Genomic DNA, 23,832 nt, shown 5'->3' with positions numbered 1-23,832 from the left:
AGTAGGTGAGAGCACGTTCTGAGGCCAAATCCCAGTAAACACACGAAAAGCCAGGCACACTGCGCTCACCTATAACTCCAGAACTGCACAGGGGCAGGTGGATCCCTACAGCCCACACATATATACCACGCTCCCACATGCAAAACCAATCAATAACTACAATTCAGCTGGGCACGGCAGTAAGCGCCTGTAATCTCAACACTTGGGAAGAAGAGGCAGGAAGAACAGCAGTTCCAGGTCATCCTGAGCCATGTGTCAAGCCGGAGGGCAGTCTGGCTACATGAGACCCTGTCTCAAAACTCCTAAAGTTCATCAATTTTCCATGATTCCCCCCCGAACCCCCACCCCCCCGAGACATAATTTTTCTGTGTAGCTCTGGCTGTCCTGGAACTTGCTTGATAGACGAGTCTGGCCTTGAACTCATGGGGATCTCCCTGCCTCTGCCCAAGTGCTGGGATTAAAGGTGTGCATACTATCACTGGCTCAAAATTTCATGATTAAAAAACACATTTTAGCGGGGAGTGAATGCTGGGATCAAACCCAGCTGTGGCACTCTTAAATGCTCTGGGTTTGTAAACTGCTCCTACATGACTTTTTTGGAGACAGGGATTCACTGTCTGGCTACAGAGTGGCACTGAACTTGGAGATCTGCTTGTCTCTGCCTCCAGACTACTGGGATTAAAGTTGTGCAACACTATGCCTGACCTTTGTTCCTACGTTATTAACCAACAGAAACTGTGGTGAAAAAAAAAAACTCATTTATAAGAGAAAAGATGGAATTTCCAAGTCTTTATTAAGTACACCTTTATAAAGAAAATTTATTTGAAGATTAAACAGAATTGGTTTCAAGTAAAGTGGCAAACCATGGAAGCAAACTTCAATGTTAATAAGTCTTCAAGCCTTCTGACTGTTCTTTTTTTAAAACAATGACTAAAGTTTAAACAAATACAATTACAAAAGAACATTTAAAAAAAAAGTCTATCTGTACCAGGCATTAAAAATTATTAAAGACAATTATACATAAAAGCTTAATATGAGAGTGAGTTAATTTTCTAAAACAAGATGACAAAAACATATTCACTAAATAAGGCTGAGACAAATGCTCCTAATTATTCAGAGCACATCTTCATATTCCTAAAGTGAAGTACATAAGGAATAAAAATCAAATTACAGAAAGCTAGCAGAAAATGAATTATTTAAAATAAACATATTTCAACCATATAAAATATTAAAAGCTAAAATTTTGAATAGATCTTTTAAAGATGAAAGACATACCAGTTTTACCAAAACTATAAAAATATAAAAGATATTTCCTTTTGTCAGGGCACTTCTTTGTACATAAGGGAAGTATTAAGGTCATTAAATGATCAGACATCAGCACCTACAGTGAGCAGGAGAGGAACTGAGAGGGGAATGCTTTAACACAAAAATATGAATATTTAAACAGCCTCGAGCTACTCTACAGCTTTCCCCATGCAGGCAGACACTCCATCACAGCCTTTTCCTACTTCCTGCCCTGACGCTATGAAAAAGAACTGCAGGCACTAGTGAGGCTTCACGGAAAGCACATACTCACTCAAGTCTAGTGACAGTGAGGCTGTGAGACAGTTTCAAAAGGGGAAGAGCCATGGCTGGGTGTGGTGGCATGAACCTTTAATTTTAATCTCAGTACTTAGAAGACAAAGGCAGACAGATCTCTGAGTTCTAGGCCAGCCTGGTCTACAGAGCAAGTTCCAGGACAGCCAGGGCTACACAAGAAACAGACAAATAAACAAGATGAGGGGCAGGGCAAAATGCAATGAGACTCAGGATGCGTTCACTCTCTGACACTGTAACCCTACTCCTGGAAATTCAAACTATAGAAATGATGAAACAGAAGCAAAATAAACACAGAAGCCTAGACTCACAGCACAACTGAAGACACAGTATCTGCAAAACAATCCCCGACAGAACAGAGTATGAACAGTCATTTAAGCATAATGAAGACTCCCCAGAAATAGGGGTCAAGACTTGACCATTACAGGGGGAAACCAATGTTGTCAAGGTGGGCAGAAAGTGTGCTTCATGACTGCCTTTTCCAGTGAAGCTACAGACAGACAAGGCTTCTGGCCAGGCCGAGTTCCTATTCTCAACCCTACCACCTACAAAGGTAATGGACCCCAAATCCTGAGATAACAAAAGGCAGTTTTGAAGGCTGCTGGGGGGCTGGAGCGGTGGCTGGACAGAGGACCCAAGTCCGGTTCCCATTCCCAGCATCCACACGGAGGGTCACGGCCACCCAGAATCACAGTGCTGGGGGATGCAATGTCCTCTTCTGCCCCTCTCTGGCCCCTGAATACACGTGGTGCACATATACATTGAGGCACACACGAAAATAAACATGTAGCAAACAAAATGGGAAAAGAAAGAGCTACTGGGAAGACCTAAGCAAAACAAAAGGAAAAGGAACAAGGTTTTAACTTTAACTAAAATTAATGCTGCTGAAATGGGCTCCCTTCAGTAGTCCGCCCTGCCCTCCACATATGGCATCTGAACTTCAGTCACCTACCTAGCCACTAGAACCTAGAACACTAGACCTAGAACACAGGACCAGCAAGCATGGAGCTCATAGTGGGATGAAATCAAGAAACAAAATGAAAAGCATGAGAAAGGCAAGGTCGGTCTTGGCCAAGCCACTGAAGAACTCCTCAGCACAACAGAGACTTGGCTGAAATCAAATTACCAATTTTGACAGAACAGATAGGCTTTATAGAACATGCAGATCAAAAGAGGAGGGAATTTCAAAGCAAATAAATATAAAAGATACTAAGAAGTTTTAAATATTTTTAGGTTTTATATGTTTTAATACTTTTATTGCATGATTTGACTACTAGTATATCTGTGCACTGTGTGACCTTGGAGGCCAGGGGAATCCACGGGATCCCTGGGACTGGAGTTAGATAGGTATGAGCTGCCATGCCATGTGGGTGCTGAAAATCAAAGCTGGGTCCTTTACAAGAACATCACATACTATTAATCGCTGAGCCAACTCTCCAGACCTGGAGATTTTTTTAAATAATAATATTTTAAAAGCTCCACTACCCCAGAAGTATTAGATAAAAATATTATAAGCATTTTTTCCAAAGAAATAATTAGTTGGGGAAAATTCTGGTCTAACTTCTGCCAAATGAAGACTCTCCAACATAAAACCATGGAGGTAATTTCAAAATCTACTTCATGCAGGCATGGTGGCACAAGCATCTAAATCCAGCATTCTGGGGACAGATACAGGCAGATCTCTGTGCATCTGAGGCCAGTGTTGTCTTTCTACAATCCACACATAGCCAGTTCCAGGATGGCCAGAGTAAGACCCGGTTTTGGTGGTGGTTTACTAGTTTTATATCAATTTGACACAAGCTAGAGTTATCTGAAAGGAGGGAACCCCAATTGAGAAAATGTCTCCTTAACATCCAGCTGTAAGTCATTTTCTCAATTAGTGATTGATGGTCTATGGTGAGTGATGCCATCCCTGGGCTGGTGGCCCTGGGTTCTATAAGAAAGCAGGCTGAGCAAGCCATGGAGAGCAAGCCAGTAAGCAGCACTCCTCCAAGGCCTCTGCATCAGCACCTGCCTCCAATTCCTGTTTTATTGAGTTCCTTCCTGGCTTCCTTCATATGCCAAATAAACCCTTCCTTCCCAGGTTGCTTTGGCCATTGTGTTTCATCACAGCAATCATGACCCCGACTGAGACTCAGCAATGAGAAGCCCTTGCATCAGAGAAGCCCCTGAAGGAGTAAAAGCAGAGCATCCTCTCACCCAGCCATGGGGGTTGGCAGCAAGTGCCTCCTATTTATGCTGGCAGACAAAAAGATGCTGGCCGCTGGCTTTTATTGCCCTTGCTTCTGTGATCGAGGTGATTTAAAGAAGATAAAGCATACGACCGAGAACAAAGGTAATCTTTCCTAGCTTCCCTCAGAACCAGGTTCTCAATCAATGCAGGCCACGAGAATACGGACAAAGTCACGTGTATCATTTCCAAAACAAATGACACACGGCGACCGGCTGGAAGGAAGGTGAGTCAGCTTGCATTCTGAAGATGAAAACAAACCAGGGGTGGAGCTGGCACCAAGGAGCCACGTGCCTTCCACATGAGCTGCATCTGCCCTACTAGCCTGGTGCTGACACCTAGACTGTCATGATGCAGAATATATAATCTCAGTAAGAGACAACAACAAAATCACTTCCATTCTTGTTTTGTTTTCCTTTGAGTCACCAGTATTCACTGCTACATCTTCATCCTAATAAATATGAAAAGCCCAGGCTAAGAAGGAACCCTGAAAACATCTCCGGGGCTAGGCGCGGTGGCACGCACCTTTAATCCCAACACTCAGTAGGCACAGGCAGGCAGCTCTGGGCGTTGGAAGCCAAGCTAGCCAAGAACAGTCAGGAAGAGGCAGACAAGTTACACAAAGTTCAGCTAAATAAGAACTTAACATGTACACATATAAAATGCACAAGGAAACAAGCCAGAACTCACATGCACACACATATGCAAGGCTTCAACAGGAAACACATACAACCTAAGACCCACGAGACAGCTACAGGTAAGTATCATTCCACACACAGCATCTGAGGTTCATTCCCCAGCACCAAACAAACGTTAATTAATTTTAGATATGGAAAAGTAAATATTTAAGATATTTAGGGAAATACTAAAAATACCTACTTAAAGTAGTAGGAAGCTAAAATTGAACTGACTTTATAAATACATACATACTACATACATACATGCATGCATACAATCACTATGGGGGAAAACTGACGGACTGAACACATTAATGTTTCCTGAAGAGAGCTGCCCTGACCATGCAGAGAAGCCCAGCATGTGTCTAACTGCAGTCCAGAAATGAGAAAGGAGGAGCTGGCTGTGTCACTCAGCTTGTCACCTTGACAAAAGAGTCGTCTGAAAAGAGGGAACATCAATGAGAAAACGTCCCTCAGGACTAGCCTGTAGGCAAGCTATGGGGCCATTTTCAATGATGGCTGAGGTGTAAGGAAGGGCCCAGCCTACCGTGATTGGTGCCATCCCAGGAGAGGTGGCCCTGGGGCAAATAAGAAAGTAAACTGAGCAACAGAGAAGGAGCCAGGCAGTAAGCAGCACTCCTCAGAGCCTACTGCAATCTGTGAGGTCAAACAAACCCTTCTGGTCGTGGTCTTTATCACAGCAGCAGAAGGCAAGAGCAGATAGTTGCTAGTACTCCAGAACTGATCAGAAATAGAAACAGGCTATTAAAAAAAAAAAAAAATGTGAGGGGGGAACCCTGGGGCTAGCACGCTAGCTCAGTTGATAAAAGTGCTTCCAGGCATAATAATTTGAGCTTGGTTTCTAGCTCTACATGGTAGGAGAAAACTGATTCCTGGGACTGGAGCTGGCTCAGCGGTTAAGAGGGTTATGACTCTGCATCCACTCAGGTAACTCACAATCAACTCCAGTTCTAGGAACCTAAGCCCTCTTCTGCCTCCTCAGATACCTGTGTGCACACGGCACAGGAAATCCACAATCACACCTAAATTAAGTAAATAAAAATTTAAAATAAGATTTTTGCAAATTGCATTCTCTCTCTCTAAATGTAATACAAAGGAAGAAAGAATGAAATAATATTCCTTTGTTATATAGAAACGATATCTGGAACCAAAACCTCCTAATATCCACAAGACAAACAGAGAACAGAATAATCTCATGGCAACTAAGTGAAAGAACTACAAACCTGGAACCATACACCTGAGTATTCTTAAGTAGCAGGAGTGAAAACAGACATTTTCAAGGAAATAAAAAAACCTAACTAGCACACTCTAATAAACGAACTTCAAACCTAAACTCAACAATTACAGTGTAGAACAAAATAAACCCAAGAGCTTAAAGGCACAGAGCTAAACATACTGGCCAATAATGAAGGACTGTAATTTGATATCAGGGATTCTAAGGGCCTAGTAATTTTTTCAGAATGAAGGGGCAGGCTTTTACTTTGATGAATTTAAAAAAAAAAAAAAAAAAAGGCTAGGCATGGTGGCACATTCATACACACTGCACAACTAGCCAATCTGGGCTACACAGTAAAATGCAGACCAGGCAATTACATAGTGAGAACTTGTCGCAAAAAACAAAACCAATGGAAAGATAAACAGAGGAGACAACTTTCAAGCCAATCAGTGTGTCTAGTTGGGTGGGGAAGAGCACAGAGAAGGAAATTTCTTCTCTCCCTCCTTCCATTTTGATCTACATATCAGTAAGGCAAGCATTCTACCAGTAAGCTACACTCCCAGCCCCAAACTCAAGAACCCCAGTCAGCACAGAAGTAACTATAGTCAGGTGCAGCCCTGTAACCAACACACTTCGTGAAGTCAGCCTGAGCTGCACCGTGACTGTCGCAGGGGAAAATGGGCAAGGAAAAATCAAACCATCTGCTGCAAGTTCGAAGATCTAAGAATACAGTGTATGTCAGAGGCTAAAATAGTTACTAAAGTGGTGTGGGGGAACCAGCCACAGTCACAGCTCAGTGGTAAGGGCTATGTATTTACACAAGCCCCCGGGTGCGATGACCAACACCTCCAAACAAAGCTAGTATTAACTTTAGAAATACAATCTAGGTGTAAGCACTCTAACCTAAACCCAAAAGACTCAAAAAGGCTGGGAAATTCTTTATCATTTCTTTGCTTTTTCAAGACAGGGTTTCTCTGTGTAGCCCTGACTGTCCTGGAACTCACTCTGTAGACCCAGGCTGGCCTGGAACTAGCATCTATCTTTTCTATTAAACAAAAATCATATCCAAGGGAGAATTATCACTAAAGAAGGCATACCTAAAAACTGGTGAAGGGGCTGGACATGGCTCAGAGGTTAGGAGCACTGGCTGTTCTTCCAGAGGACCTGAGTTCAGTTCCTAGTACCCGCATGGTACTCATTATTTATTTATACAGCACTCTACCTGCTGTATGTATGCCTGAACACAGGAAGAGGGCACCAGATCTCACTATAGATGGTTACGAGCCACCATGTGGTTGCTGGGAATTAAACTCAGGACCTTTGGAAGAACAGCCAGTGCTCCTAACCTCTGAGCCATCTTTCGGCCCTGGCATTTTTTCAATCAAGGTTCCCTCCTCTCTCATATGCTGCTTCTGACTGGATCTGAGGCCTGATCCACAGAAGGGGATTTCTGCCAGGTACTGCAAACCTGGCCAGAAGACCACATCTAGGGAGGTCACTAGCCGGAGGTGGGGGTGGCCATGGCTCTCATGGCAGGCATAGTTAAGTAATAATAAGGTCAAGCCAGTAAACATTCCAGCATGGACTTAAGGGGCTCACGAGGTTCCCTGCTGGATAAGGCATTCAGGCAATATGGCTACCAGGGAAGGGAAAGTCATCAGTCTTCTGGAGTGTTTCCACTGGTAATTTGCCCATGCTCCCCAGGACATAGCTCACCCACACAGCCAAGACTAACTAGATTTAGTGTATTACTGAAAAACGGAAGTTGGGGCTGGACAGATGGCTGAGCTCTGAGCTCTGGCTTAGCCCTGGCTGCTCTTCCAGAGGACCTAGGTTCAATTCCCAGCACCCATATGGCAGCTCACAACTGTCTGTAACTCCAGTCAAGGGGACCCAACACACTCACCCAAATATACACGTGGGCAAAACAACAATGCTCGTGAAATGAAAGTAAATTAAAAAAGGAAAAAGACAAAAGGAAGACAACGTGACAATGGAGATCCAGGGGAAGCAGAAAGATCCGGGTTGGATATGTTAAAGATAAACTGTATACATGTATGAGACTGTCAAAAATCTTGAAAAACTAATACAACTCACTGAAACACCAATAAACCAAAGTGTTTAATTTTGTGAAAATCAATGTCTTGTTGAATTTTGGCTTAGAGTATTTTTGATCTACATTTATCCTAAAATAGAAAAAAGGAAAAAAAAAAGGACTTATGGAAAGCTGCCACCAAAACACAGAGCCTGGGAGTGGTGTGGGGGGAGGGCACCGTAGGAAAACCATCATGTGAGTGACAGCTCCTTCATCAAATGAACCTCTAAGAGCCCAGCTGGAAAACACTGAGGCGTTCAAAGATTAGACACGAAACAACTGAGAGTCCCTGGAGAATTTCTCAAAGTTGTTCTTACGATATAATTTAAATGCCTAAATTCATCACAAATATCTGCAGTGACAGTGATTTGAACTTGCCTTATAACCTGGGACACGGTTAGAGGCATGTCACTTGAAATGAAAAAGAAAGCAGATGTCAGGCCAGCTCCCAGGAGTAGAGGTTTTAATCAGGAGTGTGATAAGAGGTGTCACACTATAAACTGTGCGAGGCCCAGTGACTGAGGAGTAACGGCCACAGCAGCCCTCCCCCTCCACAGTGCTCATCCTCGAGTCTCTCCTCCTTCTCGAGGGAGCTAGTGTGAGTGTTACAGCTGGGGTGGAAAGCTGTCCTGCCAGTAGGGAGCCATGCAGCACCACAAAGTCACACTGAGATTTCACAACAGAGCTCACACAGGAGATTTAGTGCGAGGAAAAACCCAGGAGGGTGGCTGCAGCAGAGAACTGGGCAGAGCAAGGTCTTGGGGAGGGGTGGAGCTTTCCAGGGTGGCCTGGGATTGGAGGGATTATGTGGCCAGAATCTGGGGCTAGCTCAAACACTGGTGGACTTTTTTTTCTGTAGGGCGGGCCCCAGCAGAGGGTGGGGCACAGCCTGGCCTCAAGGGGCCGGGTTCCGAGTAATCTAGAAGGCTGGCCCTGGAGATCTCCAGGGGCTTACAAGTTAGGGTCAGGGTGTTCTATTCTTCTGACCACAACCACTGCTTTAAGTGATCTCATCAGGGCAAATGGCAGGGCTCAGAACATTGGCTCAGCTGCTACTGGTAGCCATTCTAGGGCCAAAAAGGAAACTGGCTTTGATTAAATTAAAATCAGAGTTCAAGAAACCAGGCCTTCTAGGGGATTTCACTGGACCTGGCAATTCTAAGTAAAACCCATCCTATGCTAGACTTTTTACACTATAATTTCTATTTTATTCTTTCCAGAACATAGTCTCATACCTGCACACACAAACACAGTATGTACATCATGTAACGCAACCAAAATAAATCACTATCACACTGGGCAAATAACCACCTCAAATCTACAGATACTAAGAACCCAAAGCAATTTGGCCAACCAAAGTGTTACCTTGATACCAATAATTTGAGTACATAGTCCCCCATAGTTTAATTGGAAGCTTAGTTTAGCTTTTTATTTTTAAATTTATAAAAAATGAGCCAGATACGGTGGTGCACGCCTTTAATCCCATCACTCCAGAAGCAGAGGCAGGTGGATACCTGTGGTTGCTAGGTCAGACTGGTCTACAGAGTGGGTTCCAGGGCAGCCAGGCCTACATAGAGAACAGTCTCAAAAAAAGAAAAAAAAAAGTTTATCAAAACTTAAGCCAGATACTGTGATGCATGCCTGCATTCCCAACACTTGAAAGAGTAGACCACAAGGATTGCCTTGAGTTAGAGGCCAGCCGTGGTCAGACAGTAAGATCTGGCTGGAGAGATGGCTCAGCAGTTAAGAGCACTTGATATTCTTGAAGATCCAAGTTTGGTTCCCAGCAACACATGTAACTCACACTCATCTGTATCTAGTTCCAGGCAATCAGACACCCTCTTCAGGCTTCTGTGGGAACCAGACATACACAGTATAGACATGCATGCTAGCAAAAGACACACATAAAATAAAAATAAATAAATCTAAAACAAAAACAAACACCTATGCCTATTTTATGCACAAATTAACCCAAAACAACTTCTCCAAAGGAAAAATAGAAATGTTTTCTTGTATCCTGTTTATTCCTAGTTTTTCTATTTTTTGAAACAGACCTTAATTTTAAACTCATACAAGCCTTTTGACAGTCTCCTGAGAACTGGGATTACATGAGTCACCATAGCCAACACTTCCAGTAACTAAAATTCCTTCTGTCTTGGAATTAAAACATAACTCACTTAACATTCAGAATCATGACACCATTTTCTTTCAAGTGGGAACATCCTTGTACTCCTCGCCTTCTTTTACTCGGGAAGCTGAGGCAGGTGGATACCACATTCCCAGATAAACAAGGAAGGATTCCTGCACCCAGTCTGCTGCTCTCAACAGCCACGGCTTCTGCCTGCCGACTTAGCTTCACTCAAATGACTGCTGTTTTAAAAGAAAAGGCCTGGGGCCGGATGGGGCACAATGACCAGACACTTGCTAACCACATTCAAGGCCCTGGGTTCGATCCCCAGTGCTGCCTATCAAGTCCAGTCTTCCTGGTCTGTCACTTAAGTTTACACCAAGTGGCTACAAACACAAATGCAACAGAAATTATTCATTTTTTCTTAGGTGACTTTGTTTTGCTTCTGGTTATTCTTTTCTTTCCAAAAACATTTTGCCATGGGAATTAAATATAAATTTCATACCTGATCCATATCTAGAGTCGTTTCTATCATTTCTTGAAACTTTGAAAAATCAGAACGAAGATCAATAAGAGGAGTCACAAAGACTGCCAACAACAATGCCTGGTGTCTTCCTAAAACAAAGCAGAAACAAAAATAAAGAACAACAGCTCATAACAAAATTAAAGTAATGAGAACCCTTTGAACCAGAAAGCAAAAGCTGTGCAGGTATCAAACTTAATTCCTCTTTTATGTTTTAACTCAAAACTTACTCTATTTAGACAGGGAAATACTGTGGTGGCACCCAAAAACCCTTACTAATAAAACCCTGCCCTCCCTGCATGTCCACCATCTCCTTCATAAGCAAGTCAGAAACATTAATTATGATTAAATGAACACTGCAGATCTAATAATTACGACTAAATGCTTCTTGCAGATCTAATAAGCCAAAGTCAAAGCCATTAAAATAAGACCTCGATTTACATTTCTAACTTCCATCAGCGACTCGGTGCCCCAAGGCTGAATCACGCCAAGTACTTAAACTGGAACGTGGCTGTTTAAGGGTCATGCCGAGGGGCCTGGAGTCAACAATGTAAACTGCAGGGAACATAGTTAGAGCCGGACGCCAGCCCCACGCTTGCTGCTCTTTGGTTTTCTCATTGCAACATGGTGTCCTAATCCCCTTCTCCTTGTCAGTGCAATGGACTAACATGACGACTGCCCAGAAGAGAGGTCCACAAGGCAACACGCACAAGCAGTGCCCCACACTGCAGTTCCTATACTCCACCACCGTAATTGCCACTTGGGACACATTCTCATTGCCAATAAATTCTTAAAGGAATTCTACACGTCATAGCAAGCATACTGAATTTCATTCCAAAGAATTAAGTTCCAATTTTAAAAACTCTTGAATGAGAATGATGAAAAGCTATCATGGAATGCTTTATTATTAATCACAACAGCCTCTAACATACTGAGAAAACAGTACATATATGTGAAACATTTAAACAGATTGTAAACAACACTTTGCCTACATAATGTCTGTCGTGTTACAATGTCTGGCTCTTTATTTCCCCTTGGCTTAGCAACCACTAGTAAAAGAATGAATAGCAGCCAATCAAAACAGTGATGCTGGATCACAGAATGACACCCCAACAATCCCCCCTCAACTCCATTAATGTTCTCAATGGGATATAGGGGTCTAACCTTGTAATCTCAGTATTTTGGGGATCAAGGCAGGAGAAGTCACAAGTTTTGAGGACAGCCTAGACTACAGTATGAGATCCTGTCTCAAAAAAAAAACTAAAACCAGAAGCACCAAGAATAAACCTTAGCAGTTAAGACTTCAGAGCCGTCAGTTTAGGTGCCACTTTCCTTTCTACTATGTTAAGATATATACATGACCATGCTTTAAAACAAAGAACAAATACACGGAATGAATTGACCCTCAGCGCGGATTTGTAATTTTGTTGAAACTGGACTCTATTAAAAGCAAATACTAGCCAGGTAGTGGCAGTAGACAGCTTTAATCCTAGTGCTATGGAGGCAGAGGTAGTGGATCACTGAATTTAAACTAGGCACCATGGTGAGTTCCAGTGCAACCAGGACTACACAGAGAAACCCTGTCTCAAAAAAAAAAAAAAAAAAAAAAGAAGGGAAGGAAGGAAGAGAGAAAGAGAAAGGAAGAGGGGGGAAAAAAGGCAAAAGAAAGAAAAAGGAAGTAAATACCCCAACCCAAGGGTCTCCATCTCAAAAGAGGAATAACCTCAGACGCTATGTAAGGCTGCAGAGGTCACAATTTGTTTCTATTTACTACTTTTGTCAGCATTCTATGATTTTTGTGCATATTGAGGTCTGCCTCAATCCTACTGTTTTCCACATGCTGTTATTTTCTAGCTCGTGACTTAGGATTTCGAACAATTCTCATGACGGGGCTAGAGAAGATGGCTCAGACGTTAACATCCCCCATACAGCGGCAGCTCACAGCTGACTTTTAACTTACTTCAGTTCCAGGGTTCAATATCCTAGAGAGCACCAGGTATAAAAGTGGTGTACGTACACACAGGAAAAATTGCCTATGCGTGCACACACACACCTTTTTTATGGTATTACAAAGATATCTGTTCTACAAACAAAACAAAATAGCCATTATGGATGTGCAAACTCTCATCCTCAGTGTCTTCTACCCTCTCTAAAACAGACTTCTGGAGCCTCTCACTACCGCCCTTGAGGGTCCTTCCCTCATTTCTAAACCCTGCTGAACCTTAGTTGCCCATTTCCAACTGAATTTGTAAAAACTCTCTTCTCCATGAGCTGCCACAGCCTGGAAAGCCCTGCACAAGCTAAGGCAAGGTCCACCGAACCTTGACACCAACGTAGATATTAAAAATAAAAATCTGTTACATTGAAACTTCAAGTTAGTAGGCCTATCAAATTCCCTTTCTTAGAAACAAAGCCTTAACTATGTTACTTTAGCTGACATAAATACCTGGGCATAAGCAACAGGAGTCTCAAATTCCCAAATAGCTTGGATGCAGAATTAAACCACACACCAATTTGTCAGCATCTTTCTTCCTTTTAAAAATGTATTCCTTCTTAATTTTATAAAAAAGTGTTGGTGCCCAACAGAGGTTGTCAGATCCCCTAGAACTGGAGTTAGAGATGGTTGTGAGCGACCACGTAGGTGCTGGAAATAAAACCTGGTCCTCTGCAAGAGCAGCAAGTGCTCTTAAGAACTGAGTCATCTCTCCAGTCCCCTAGAATCCTTTTAAAGGCATGAAGTACATAAGGGACTGGAGGGACGGAGGGGCAGTTTGGACTGTGCTGCCCCTGCAGAGGACCAGAGTTTACATCCAGGGACCCACACTAATCAGCAGACAACCACATTCACTCTAGCTCTGGGAGATCCATCCAATGTCTTACTGTGGCTTCCAAAGGGACAGACAGACGGACACAATTTAAATGCATTAATTAGAAGCTCATAGCTCTATTTCAGGGGCTTGTATCTTGACAGTTATACTTCAAAAGATTAGTTTCTTTTGTACTGGTTTTATCCCATGTGTTTAAAGCCATTATTCTGAGGACAGGTTTGATTAGAAGTCAAACAGGCCCATAGTACAAAACAAAAACAAAGTTATGAACACTAGATACAGGACTGAAGAAATGGCTCAGAGGTTAAAAGCACTTTTGTCAAGGGTGTCTGCACAGCTCCATTACACAGGCAGAACCACCGAATAAGCCAGCAAGTACCTACTTCTTACAGAGAAAAACTTTACTCAATGCAAATCTCCTTTCCACACTGTTGCTGCCCCCTGCTGTCTGTGAAGAGGCCTTACTTTCAGTGTTTTTCCGGACTAAAAGCCTAGAATTAACCAAACCAAACCACCACAAGATGATAAGCTATATATAACTTCTAGAAACAATGCATACTAATGTACTTTTTAAAATCATGATTTTTCTCTAAAAGAATACTGTACTTGCTTTACTTACTTAGAAATTAGTCTTAGTCTAGTTTTAGCTTTCTCTTTGAAATCAACACAGTAAGGAATGTGATGAACTCTTCAAAAATAATGGGGATGGGAGGTCCCATACAACACGGAACACAAAATACAGATCAAGGGCTCAGCACAGCAGCTGCACACTCGGGCTGCATCTCTCTGCTAGACTTAGCAAAGGTTGGGGCGAATGGCTGAACAGAAAATGGTCAGTGCTGTGGTATCGGATGGAAGCCAGATGTGTGAGTTGAAGATGGAAGCACAGGCTTTCAGAAACTTGAGTAGAAAGAGGAAAATGTAGACTGATACCAAAAAAGGACACAGACTAGAACTTGGTTTTCATTTATTCTGGTTTTGTTTTTTGAGACAGTTTCTCTACATAGTACTGGCTGTCTTAGAACTCGAAGTGTACACCAGGCTGGCCTCAAACTCAAGAGAAAAGCATGTACCACCACACCCAGTCTCAGAACCTGTTTTTGAAAAGAGGACAAATGTAGCTGAACATCGCTAGCACTCACCTTTAATTCCATCACAGCTGGATGTGGTGATGCATGCCTATAATCCCAGCACTCGGGAGGCAGAGGCAGGCAGATCTCCATGAGTTTGGTCTATGAAGAGTCCAGGACAGCTGAGACTACACAGAGAAACCCTGTCTCAAAAAAACAAAGGCTAGACACGGTGGCACTCACCTTTTGTCCCAGCACTGAGGAAGCAGAGCCAGGCAAATCTTTGTGAGCGTGACAACAGCCTGATTTATACAGAGTTCCAAACCAGCCAGGGCTTCATAATGAAAGAGACAGTCACTCAGCCATTCAATGAGTGGATAAATAAATAAATGAACAAATAAATAATAAAACAAATAATGACATCTGTACTCGGTAACTTATCAGGAAACAAAAGGGTATGTTTACTGTACAAGGTGAGAGATAAATGAAAAAAAGAAAAGTCCAAAATAGCTGACATATAAATGAGACTTTATTGCTTAGAGAGCATATCTCCAGTCAGACTGCATTCCTAATTCTTGCCAATCACCTTATAATGTTAAAGATCTTGTTGAAACCAGGCAAAATGATGTCATATGGAAATGCAAAGCAGATTCTACTCATTTATATGATGGGAAAACTGAGGCACAAAGAACAGAAATGCAGAGCCAGTGTGTAGAAACTTAAGACATCTCAAGAACTATTTTTTAAATTTATTTTTATTTTATGTGTGTTAGTATTTTGCCTGCGTGTACATCTGTGTGAGGGTGTCAGATCCCCTGGAACTGGAGTTGTAGACAGTTGTGAGCTGCCATGTGGATACTGGGAATTGAACCCAGGTCCTTTGAAAAAGCAGCCAATGCTCTTAACCATTGAGCTATCTCTCCAGCCACTCCAAGAACTATTTTAAATTAACTTCAGTGGGATTAAATGCAGGAGTTCACAACTCATGAAGCACTCGAGTAGAAAGCAAACTTATTGGTCTACTTTGTGTATGTGCTCTGGTGCATGTCTGAAGAGCTGACGACACCTGCAGGCGTCAGCAATTTCACTACATGGGTTTGGAGGCACACTCACATCTCCAGGCTTGCTGCTTAGCCTTCACCATCAAGCCACCTCAGCAGCCTGGAGGAGAAATATTTCTATGAAGGCACTTTGAGAAGATAGGCACACTTAGTTATCTTTTTCCTTTTTCCTCTTTTCTTGTATTTGTGTGTGGTGTGTGCACACATGCTCATACTTGTGGTGTAGATATAGATGCATGAAAAGGCTGTTGCCAGGAAGCTTCCCTAACTGCTGTTCCACAGGAGTCTTGAGGGAAGGTCCCTTAATCAAACCTAGAGCACACGCACAGCCAGCTTGGTGCTTCAAGGATCCTGCCTCCACCTGGAATTATGAGCATCCCACCTGACATGTACATGGGTTCTGGCGATGCCAACTCCAGTCTCCATGCCTGTGTACCAAGTGCTTTCACTGCTGACCTAGCTCTCAGTCACCTTTTATGACACAGACAAAAAAAAGGGTGTCTCGGGCCAACCAAATAGCTCAGTGAGTAAAAGGACTTGCTGCCACACATGAGTATCTGAGTTCAATGCCTGGGATCCATATGACAGAAGGAGAAAACCAACTCCTAAAAGCTGTCCTCCAACTTCTGCGCTTATGCCCACAGATAACACAAGATAATTATTGTCATTAAAAAAATTTTATTTTAAAGGAAAAAAAAGGTAACATAAAACCTAATTTGTATTCTGTCATAATGAAGCTGAACTTAACTTTATCTGAAAAAAGAACCAAATTTTCCCAGGATGCTGAAAGCTCTATTCTATGACACTAGGACTCAAGCTCAGTCAGCCGCACAAACACTCTACCTCCAAGCCCCTAAGGGATGTTTTATTAGTCCTAAGAGTTGTTGTTGTTTGGTTGAAACTTAAAATGCTTAACAAGTTAGATATTTAGTAGCTGTAAAAACTGAAGGTGGCATGGTGGACACTTCCATTCGCTTCAGGCTAGATGCTGCAGTGGGAGACTGGGAGGTGGCTCGATGGCTTGAAGGAGGAAAGGAACAAAGTTCTAATCCCCAGCGTCACATAAGAAGACATGGCTATCTATAACCTCACACTGGGGGCGGCAGACCCAAGTGCAGGCGGGACTGGCCCAACTCGGAAGGCAAGCATCTGATTCAGTGAGAAACTGTCACACGGCAGTAAGGCAGAGAGCACAGGGCACGTGTGTACACAGGTGAACACGCTGTATTTACACACACAGACCACACATCCCCACAGTGCACATGCATACACCTTTGCCAAGCCAGCTGGATTTACCCCTAGTAAGCTATTAATCAACTCTACGGAGTTTGTTCATGTTAGTAACTTCTTTTGAGACAGGGTGTTGTATCTGGGCTGACCTTGAGCTTGCTGAAGGGCCAAGCATGGGAAACAAGGCAAAAACGGTGCTCGCAGGTCTTGCCCTTCTCCTCTCCCTTGCTAAAAACCGTTAGACTATCTAAAGCTAGCCACCAAGGTCTATTCCCTTAGTTAGCCACTTTCTTATGCTTGAGAATCACTCCTAAGACTGATCACCAAAGTCCAACTATCAAAACATCAAGGTCTAGAAATCAAAAGCCCCTATTGAGCTACCCTAATTAAAGCACCCTACCAAAACCTACCAACTCATCTTAACTCACTCTAACACAGACCTCCCCTTTCCCTCTTAAAATTAACACCTGCAAAGCTATTTCCTGCTGTTTCTGCCAGGTTCAGCCACCTTGTCTCTTTGTCTTACTTAATAAAGAATCTCATTGTGTTTGGAAATTGATTTGGGGGTGTGGTCTGTGCCTAACAGTGGTCCAGAGGGGAGCACCCACAGTGCGCAGGTCCCTTCATTCACTATATACCCAAGGATCACATTCAGTGCCTGATCTTCCTGCTTCTACTTGTCAGGAACTGGCTAATAAGCTTATGGCACCACACCTGGTTAGGAACTTTATTCTGACCTCAACTGTGAGAGTTCAAAGACGCTTTGTCTTAACCATCATTGATATGCAGTGGGAGTTAATTCTGCCTAGTATGAAATCAGCCTGCTGGCTTGTTTTCGGACAGAATTTTACTGAATGGCCAGGCTGGTCTCAGACCCAAGATAGTCTTCCCACCTGGACATCTTGGGTAGCTGGGACACAGATCCCTGGCAGAGCCCAACTTGCCAATTGTTAAGGTTCTTGTGTGGTGATGACTGCGGGGTAAGGCATAACCATAATAAACACAAACGTAAACATGCAAATGGTAGTGTTGCATAATTAATTATGAGTCAGGGAGTGTTCACAGTAGCTTGTTGAGCTTCTCAGTAGTGATTGGGGTTGGTGACTTGCCCATTGCCTCAGAAGGCGCTCCTCAGAGCTCTGTTGCACAGGACAGTTACCAAACAGAAAAGTGCTCTCTGGACAGCAAACAAACATTTGTTTGGTTTTGTTTTGGAACAAGACCTCTAGCTCAGGCTAGCCTAAAACTCTCAGTAGCTGAAGATGGCCTTGAACTTCCCGTCTTCTGCATGTGAGTGTTGAAATTAAAGGCTCACTAACAGGAGTGTACCCCACTCCCATCTTTCTGCACTGCTGAAGATTGAACCCAAGACCTTGTCTACACTAGGCAAGCACTCTACCAACTAAGCCATGCCCCTTTGCCCCGGAAAACACTTTTCAAGCCCCTGCAGACCTCCACCTTGTGCTCCATGGCCGCAAAGACCTTATATTTCATGCTCCTATTGGACTGTCCCCTTTTCCTGTAATTCTCTACACTGTACACACTGTCCTATGTATCTTTAGCAATGAAACTCTTTTCCTTTTTTTTTTTCTTCAAGATTTATTATTATACAGTATTCTGCCTGCATGTGTGCCTGCATTCCAGAAGAGGGCACCAGATCTCAGTATCGATGGTCATGAGCCACCACGTGGTTGCTGGTAACTGAACTCAGGACCTTCAGAAGGACAGCCAGTGCTCCTAACCTCCTAGGCAACTCTCCAGCCCTACAATCAAACTCTTTAACTGCCCACTACTCCTGTGTGACTAATCCATTAATAAATAATAAACCCAGTAACACCAGCACTCCCTATGTAGTTAGCCCAGGCTGGCCTCAAACTCCACGACTCGCTTGCCACTACCTCTGCACAACACTACATTACATACACATAAAATGCTAAGTAGCAAAACTTGCAAGTTTTCTCAAGACTTCTGACTTCTGCCACAAAGTGCAGCTTAATACAAACCTATTAGAAAACTATCATCAGAGAGAGATACTGGACCTAACTTTTGTAAGAACAGCACATTTGCCAGGCATGTAAGAGTGAAATAAAGCAGGGAATGACAAAAAAATTAAAAAGCAGGAGTTAGATAAAGCAAAGCTGTCGTTACCTTGGTATTTCTCCAGAGCCTGTATGACACTGGGGAGCTGGTTCACACCCTGGTACAGTCTGTAACAATCTTGTAAATTTGCTGCTTGTCTCTGAAATTTCTTGGCAAGCCGGTTAAGATCTGGAAACCGGCGAAGTAAATCCTCCTGTAAACTCTGCCTCAATTCTGAATCTTCTACAAAAGCTTCCACTAAATTTAATCTGAAAAAAAAAAAAAAAAAAGTAAATAAGATGGTTCAGTAAGTAGGCACTGGCCACCAACCTTGACAGCCTGTGCGTACTCTCCAGGAGACCACGTGGAGCCAACCCCAGGCTGTCCTGACTTCCACAGGAGTGCCAGACACACAGATACACACTCATACACCCTTGAAAAGAAAACTTCAAGTCACTATCCTAACTGCCTCAGTCTCTGTAGGCTGGAACTACATTACATGTGGGCATCACCATGGTTAGCTAAAAAAAAGAAAAAATTACCTTTAAAAAGTGAAGAGCAAAGCCAGGCAACGGTGGCACACACCTTTAATCCCAGGAGGCAGAAGCAGGCAATCTCTCTGAGTTAGAGGCCAGCCTGGTCTACAGAGTTTCAGGACAACTAGGACTACATAGAGAAACCTTGTCTCGGGAGACAGAGAGTGATCTTCTACAAAACTCAGTACAAGAGACAGACACAGTAAGCCATGCCTGTGATGTCAGCACCTGGAAGGTAAAGGCAGGAGGACCAGGTTGGAGCTAAGGCTATCCATGCCTAACTAAATGAGTTTGATGCCAACCTGGGCTATGCAACATTCCACCCTCAAAGCAGAAAACAAAACACAGTAGCATAAAGCAACTCACAGTGCTCCTTCAGTCTAGCCCAGACATCCGTAAAAGCTTAATAAATTGCTAGTTTCACAAGCCTATTCAGTAAATCAATTCAGAAGTAATTACAGTGTCAGTTTATATTTCTAGATAACAGATGTTATAAAAAAGAAAGGCCTCTGTTTCCTTGACAATGCCACTTTAAAATCATAGTTTTAGATATATCAAAGCTACTACTGCCATTAACAGAGTATACCCATCAGTCAAATTAAATTCAATTTCTCAGCTGCACAAAATTTGATACAGTATTAATTCACAATTTAATTGGAATGCAAGATAAACTTCTAGAGTCAGTTAATCCCTAAAATTCCAGCAGGACTCTTTGAAAATTAATCATAAAACAACTGATTTTTTTTAAAAAATATACATGTTTTTCTGTTTGTATATATATTTATAGATGTGATACAGAACACATGGAGGTTCTGTAAGGGCAAAGTTCAAGAGTCAATCTTCTCCCTCTACCATGTGGGTCCCTCAGATGAACTAAGTCATCAAGCTTGAAAGGAGCAATCTTCAGCCACTGAGCCTTTCGACAACTCAATGTTTAGTTTTTAAAACCATATCTTTAATCCTAGCACTTGGGAGACAGAGGCAGGCAGATCTCTGTGAGTTCCAGGACAGCCTGGTCTACAAATCCAGTCCAAGACAGCCAAGGCTCCACACAGAAACCCTATCTCAAAACCAACATGTTGGAGGCTGGATAGATGACTTTTTGGTCAAGAGCATTGGCTACTCTTCCAGAAAAAGCAGTTTTGACTCTCAGTACCTACATTACAAGCTTACAGCTGCTTATAGCTAGCTTCAGGGGATCTGATACTTTCTTCTGATGTCCTCAGGCTTCTGTCCATACGTTATGCACATACACATACTCAGACATAACCTGGATCAGGCCATTCTTAGTGAGCAGAAGGTCTTAAATAAACTGATGGCTTATGTCAAACAAGCTTATTAAAAAGTACAGCATCACCAGCCGGTGGCAGCGCACCCCTTTAATCTCAGCACTCAGGAGGCAGAGGCAGCAAGATCTCTGAGTTCAAGGCCAGCGTATCTACAAGCGAGTACTAGGATGGCCAGGGCTGCACAAGGAAACACTATCTTGAACACCCCTCTCCCCTGAAAAGGTACAGCATCTTGTGAGGGAAAATGGAAATGATTGTGCAGGGGACTGAAGCATCAGAAGGCTAACCAGACAAGGCTGCACAGACGGAACTCAGGATGCCTCAAATGCACACACAGGCTGAGACTGAAATGGTGGCCCTTCAAAGAGTCAGTTTCTCAGGGTCCAAAGCAGCAGCTTCCAATGACCCCAGGCCAGTACTGGTTTTAGACAAAGAATTAGGTCCCTTCTCCATACATCAGGGCTTCAGGGAAAGTCCTGAATTAGTCTTGCTCCCAATATAAACACAAATATAAATATAAAAACAAAAAGCAGAAAACCAAACAAAAAACAAAGTCAAGGCCAAGTTTGATGCACACCTTTAATCACAGGCAGATGGATCTGTCAGCCTGATCTACATAGTGAGTTCCAGGACAGCCAGAGCGCCATATAGAGACCCTGTCTAAAAACACCAAAAGAAAGAAACAAAACAAGGCTGGGGATGATGGCATCCACCTCTGATCCCAGCTCTCTGGAGACAGAGGCAGTAAGAGGTCTAAGGAGGCTCAAGGGCAGCCTGGTCTACACATCAAGTTCCAGTCCAGCCAGGGCTACATACTAAAACCCCGTCTCAAAAATCAACAATATTCTGTCTTTAAAAACAAAAACAAAACAAAACAAAAAAAACAGTAAAAGCTGGAGGGTTGGATCAGCAGTTAAAATCACTTGGCTGTTCTTGCAGAAAGACCCAGGTTCAAGTCCCAGCACCCACATGGCAGCTCAAAACCATTCCAGTCTTTGGGGATCTGATGTCCTTTCTGACCACCACAGGTACCAAGCACACATGTGGTACACAAACATATACGCAGGCAAAACATTCGTACATATAAAATAGATAAATCTAAAAGTAGCAAGTCTAAAAACAAGAGTGTTCATCAACTAAAGGCCCTGAGGTCAGAGCTAAGCACAACAGCCTGAAATGAGTAACCAATACTGCTTCAACCTCTAACACCACATAAACTGGGGTGTTGGCTCTACCATGTAACACCAGCCAGGTGTGGAGGTGGAGGTAGGAGGATCAAAATTTCAAGGTTAGGGGCTAGAGAGATGGCTCAGAGGTTAAGAGAACTGGCCGTTCTTCCAGCGGTCGTGAGTTCAATTCCCAACAACTACATGGTGGTTCACAATCATCTATAATGAAATCTGGTGCCTTTTTCTGGCCTGCAGGCAGAATACTGTATACATAATAAATGAATAAATAAATAAAATCTTTAAAAAACAAAACAAGTTCAAGCTTAGGCCAGAGAGACAGCTCAGTGATAAAGGCCCTCAACTGAGAAAACTGTCTATTGAGTTTGATCCCTGGAACCTACATGAAGATGGAAGGAGAATTTATGTTCCACACCTATAGGTGCTCATTTTTTCCCTCTTCTTTCTCCCTCTCCCTGTCTCTGTCTGTCTGTCTCTCTTTTACACACACACACACCATACACATAACAAATAAAAATTTTTTTTAAAGTTCAAATTCATCCTCAACTAAATACTGAGTTCAAGGACAACTAGAACTCTGAAACAAAACAAAAACGGAGTGTAAAACTGTGTATCAGAGTAAGTGCCATTATTGTGTAGAGTTAAGAGCAGATTGCTCAATGGTAGGAAAAGCACACACTAAACGCTGTACCTCTCCTCTATTCTGTTCTTATCCATGAGAGGCTGTTTAATCCACTGGTTAACCAATCTTTGTCCTTGAGCAGTTTTGCATTTATTCAATAATGCAGCCAGAGACTGAGAGCCAGTGGTATCTTCAACAGAACCCTAATACAAAAAAATAAATAAATTAAAGATAAACACTCACAGGAAAGACATTAAATGCCATAAAATACAATTTGGGAAGAGAATAAATATTATTCTCCAAATATAAACAGAACTGTTCACAAAAATTTCTCTAAATTAAAACCAAATTTCAAGCTGTTAATCTATATTTACAAAGATTTACACTTTGCCTTCAGCTACACTGCTTCACTGAAGTTTTGGTTTTTCGACACTCCATCAAAACTTCCCCTCCTTCCTCTCTTCCCAGTCCGCCCCCACCCCCATTACCATAGGATTTTTTGTTTTGCTTTTGTTTTCTTTTTCAAGACAGGGTTTCTCTGTGTAACCTTGGCTGTCCTGGACTCGCTTTGTAGACCAGGCTGGCCTCGAACTCAGAGATCCACCTGCCTCCACCTCCCAGAGTGCTGGGGTTACAGGTGTGCTCCACCACACCTGGCAATTACTGTAGTTCAGTTACTGCTGTTTTTAAACAAACTCAAAAACAGAACTTTTAAAGCACTACCATGAACACACAAAATTACTCAAAAGATTAGGACAAGTCTACATATATTGTTTGAGGCTAGAAAAATGAAATATAACAATTAAAAACTACTTATGTATTCTAACTACAATAATGTTCCAAAACACAAATCCCTGAAATAAATCATTATTTGCAAAAGAAAACGTCTTTTTTAAAATTATTCAGTATTTTTAAACCCATGTTGTCTTTTTTACCTGAAAAAGGTTAAGGGCTCTAACTGCTGCCATGTCCAATCTCATGTACTGGCTGAAGTCAAAAGTAGTCAGTTCAAACTGTCCAAAATTTGAATCATCTGATAAGAGTTCTAAAAACTTGATTACTGCAGACAATGATGAAACTGCAACCTAAAAATTAAATTTAAAATAACAGTCTTCCATCACCAAGACAAGATACCAGAAATTCAAAACAAAAGTAAAGTAATACCAGATGGGCATGGACGCACGTGCTGGAATTCTAGTATGTGAAAGACCAATACAAGACCAAATCAGGAGTGAAGCCCAGCCTGGAATACATAGCAAGTCTGGGCAAAAGAACAATGCAAAGTGCAACCAGTCTCTCACGCTGGTGAGACAGCTCATTGGTGAAGCACCTGCTCCCCAAGCCTCGTGATCTGAATCTGATCCATAGACACAGCAGAAAGGGAGTCCCGAAAGTTGTCCTGACCTCACACACATGCTGGAGCACCCTCCTGACCTCACACACA

General features: G+C 42.6%; 1 protein-coding gene across 1 annotated transcript in view; it reads right to left on the bottom strand.

Annotated features, from left to right (window-relative positions):
- Msh2 (mutS homolog 2) overlaps positions 1 to 23,832 on the bottom strand; it is a 52,628-nt gene that overhangs the window by 15,472 nt on the left and 13,324 nt on the right. The window contains exons 5-8 of the mRNA XM_055619460.1: positions 23,324 to 23,473; positions 22,458 to 22,591; positions 18,824 to 19,023; positions 10,469 to 10,578 (exon numbers count right to left, since the gene is read on the bottom strand). Of these exons, the coding sequence (XP_055475435.1) occupies positions 10,469 to 10,578; positions 18,824 to 19,023; positions 22,458 to 22,591; positions 23,324 to 23,473 (594 nt within the window). The remainder of the gene's footprint in view (positions 1 to 10,468; positions 10,579 to 18,823; positions 19,024 to 22,457; positions 22,592 to 23,323; positions 23,474 to 23,832) is intronic.

Source organism: Psammomys obesus, unplaced genomic scaffold (assembly GCF_907164565.1).
Source record: "Psammomys obesus unplaced genomic scaffold, mPsaObe1.curated_primary_1811, whole genome shotgun sequence".
Classification (NCBI taxonomy): Eukaryota; Metazoa; Chordata; class Mammalia; order Rodentia; family Muridae; genus Psammomys; species Psammomys obesus.
This window is presented reverse-complemented; position numbering and strand designations above follow the sequence as displayed.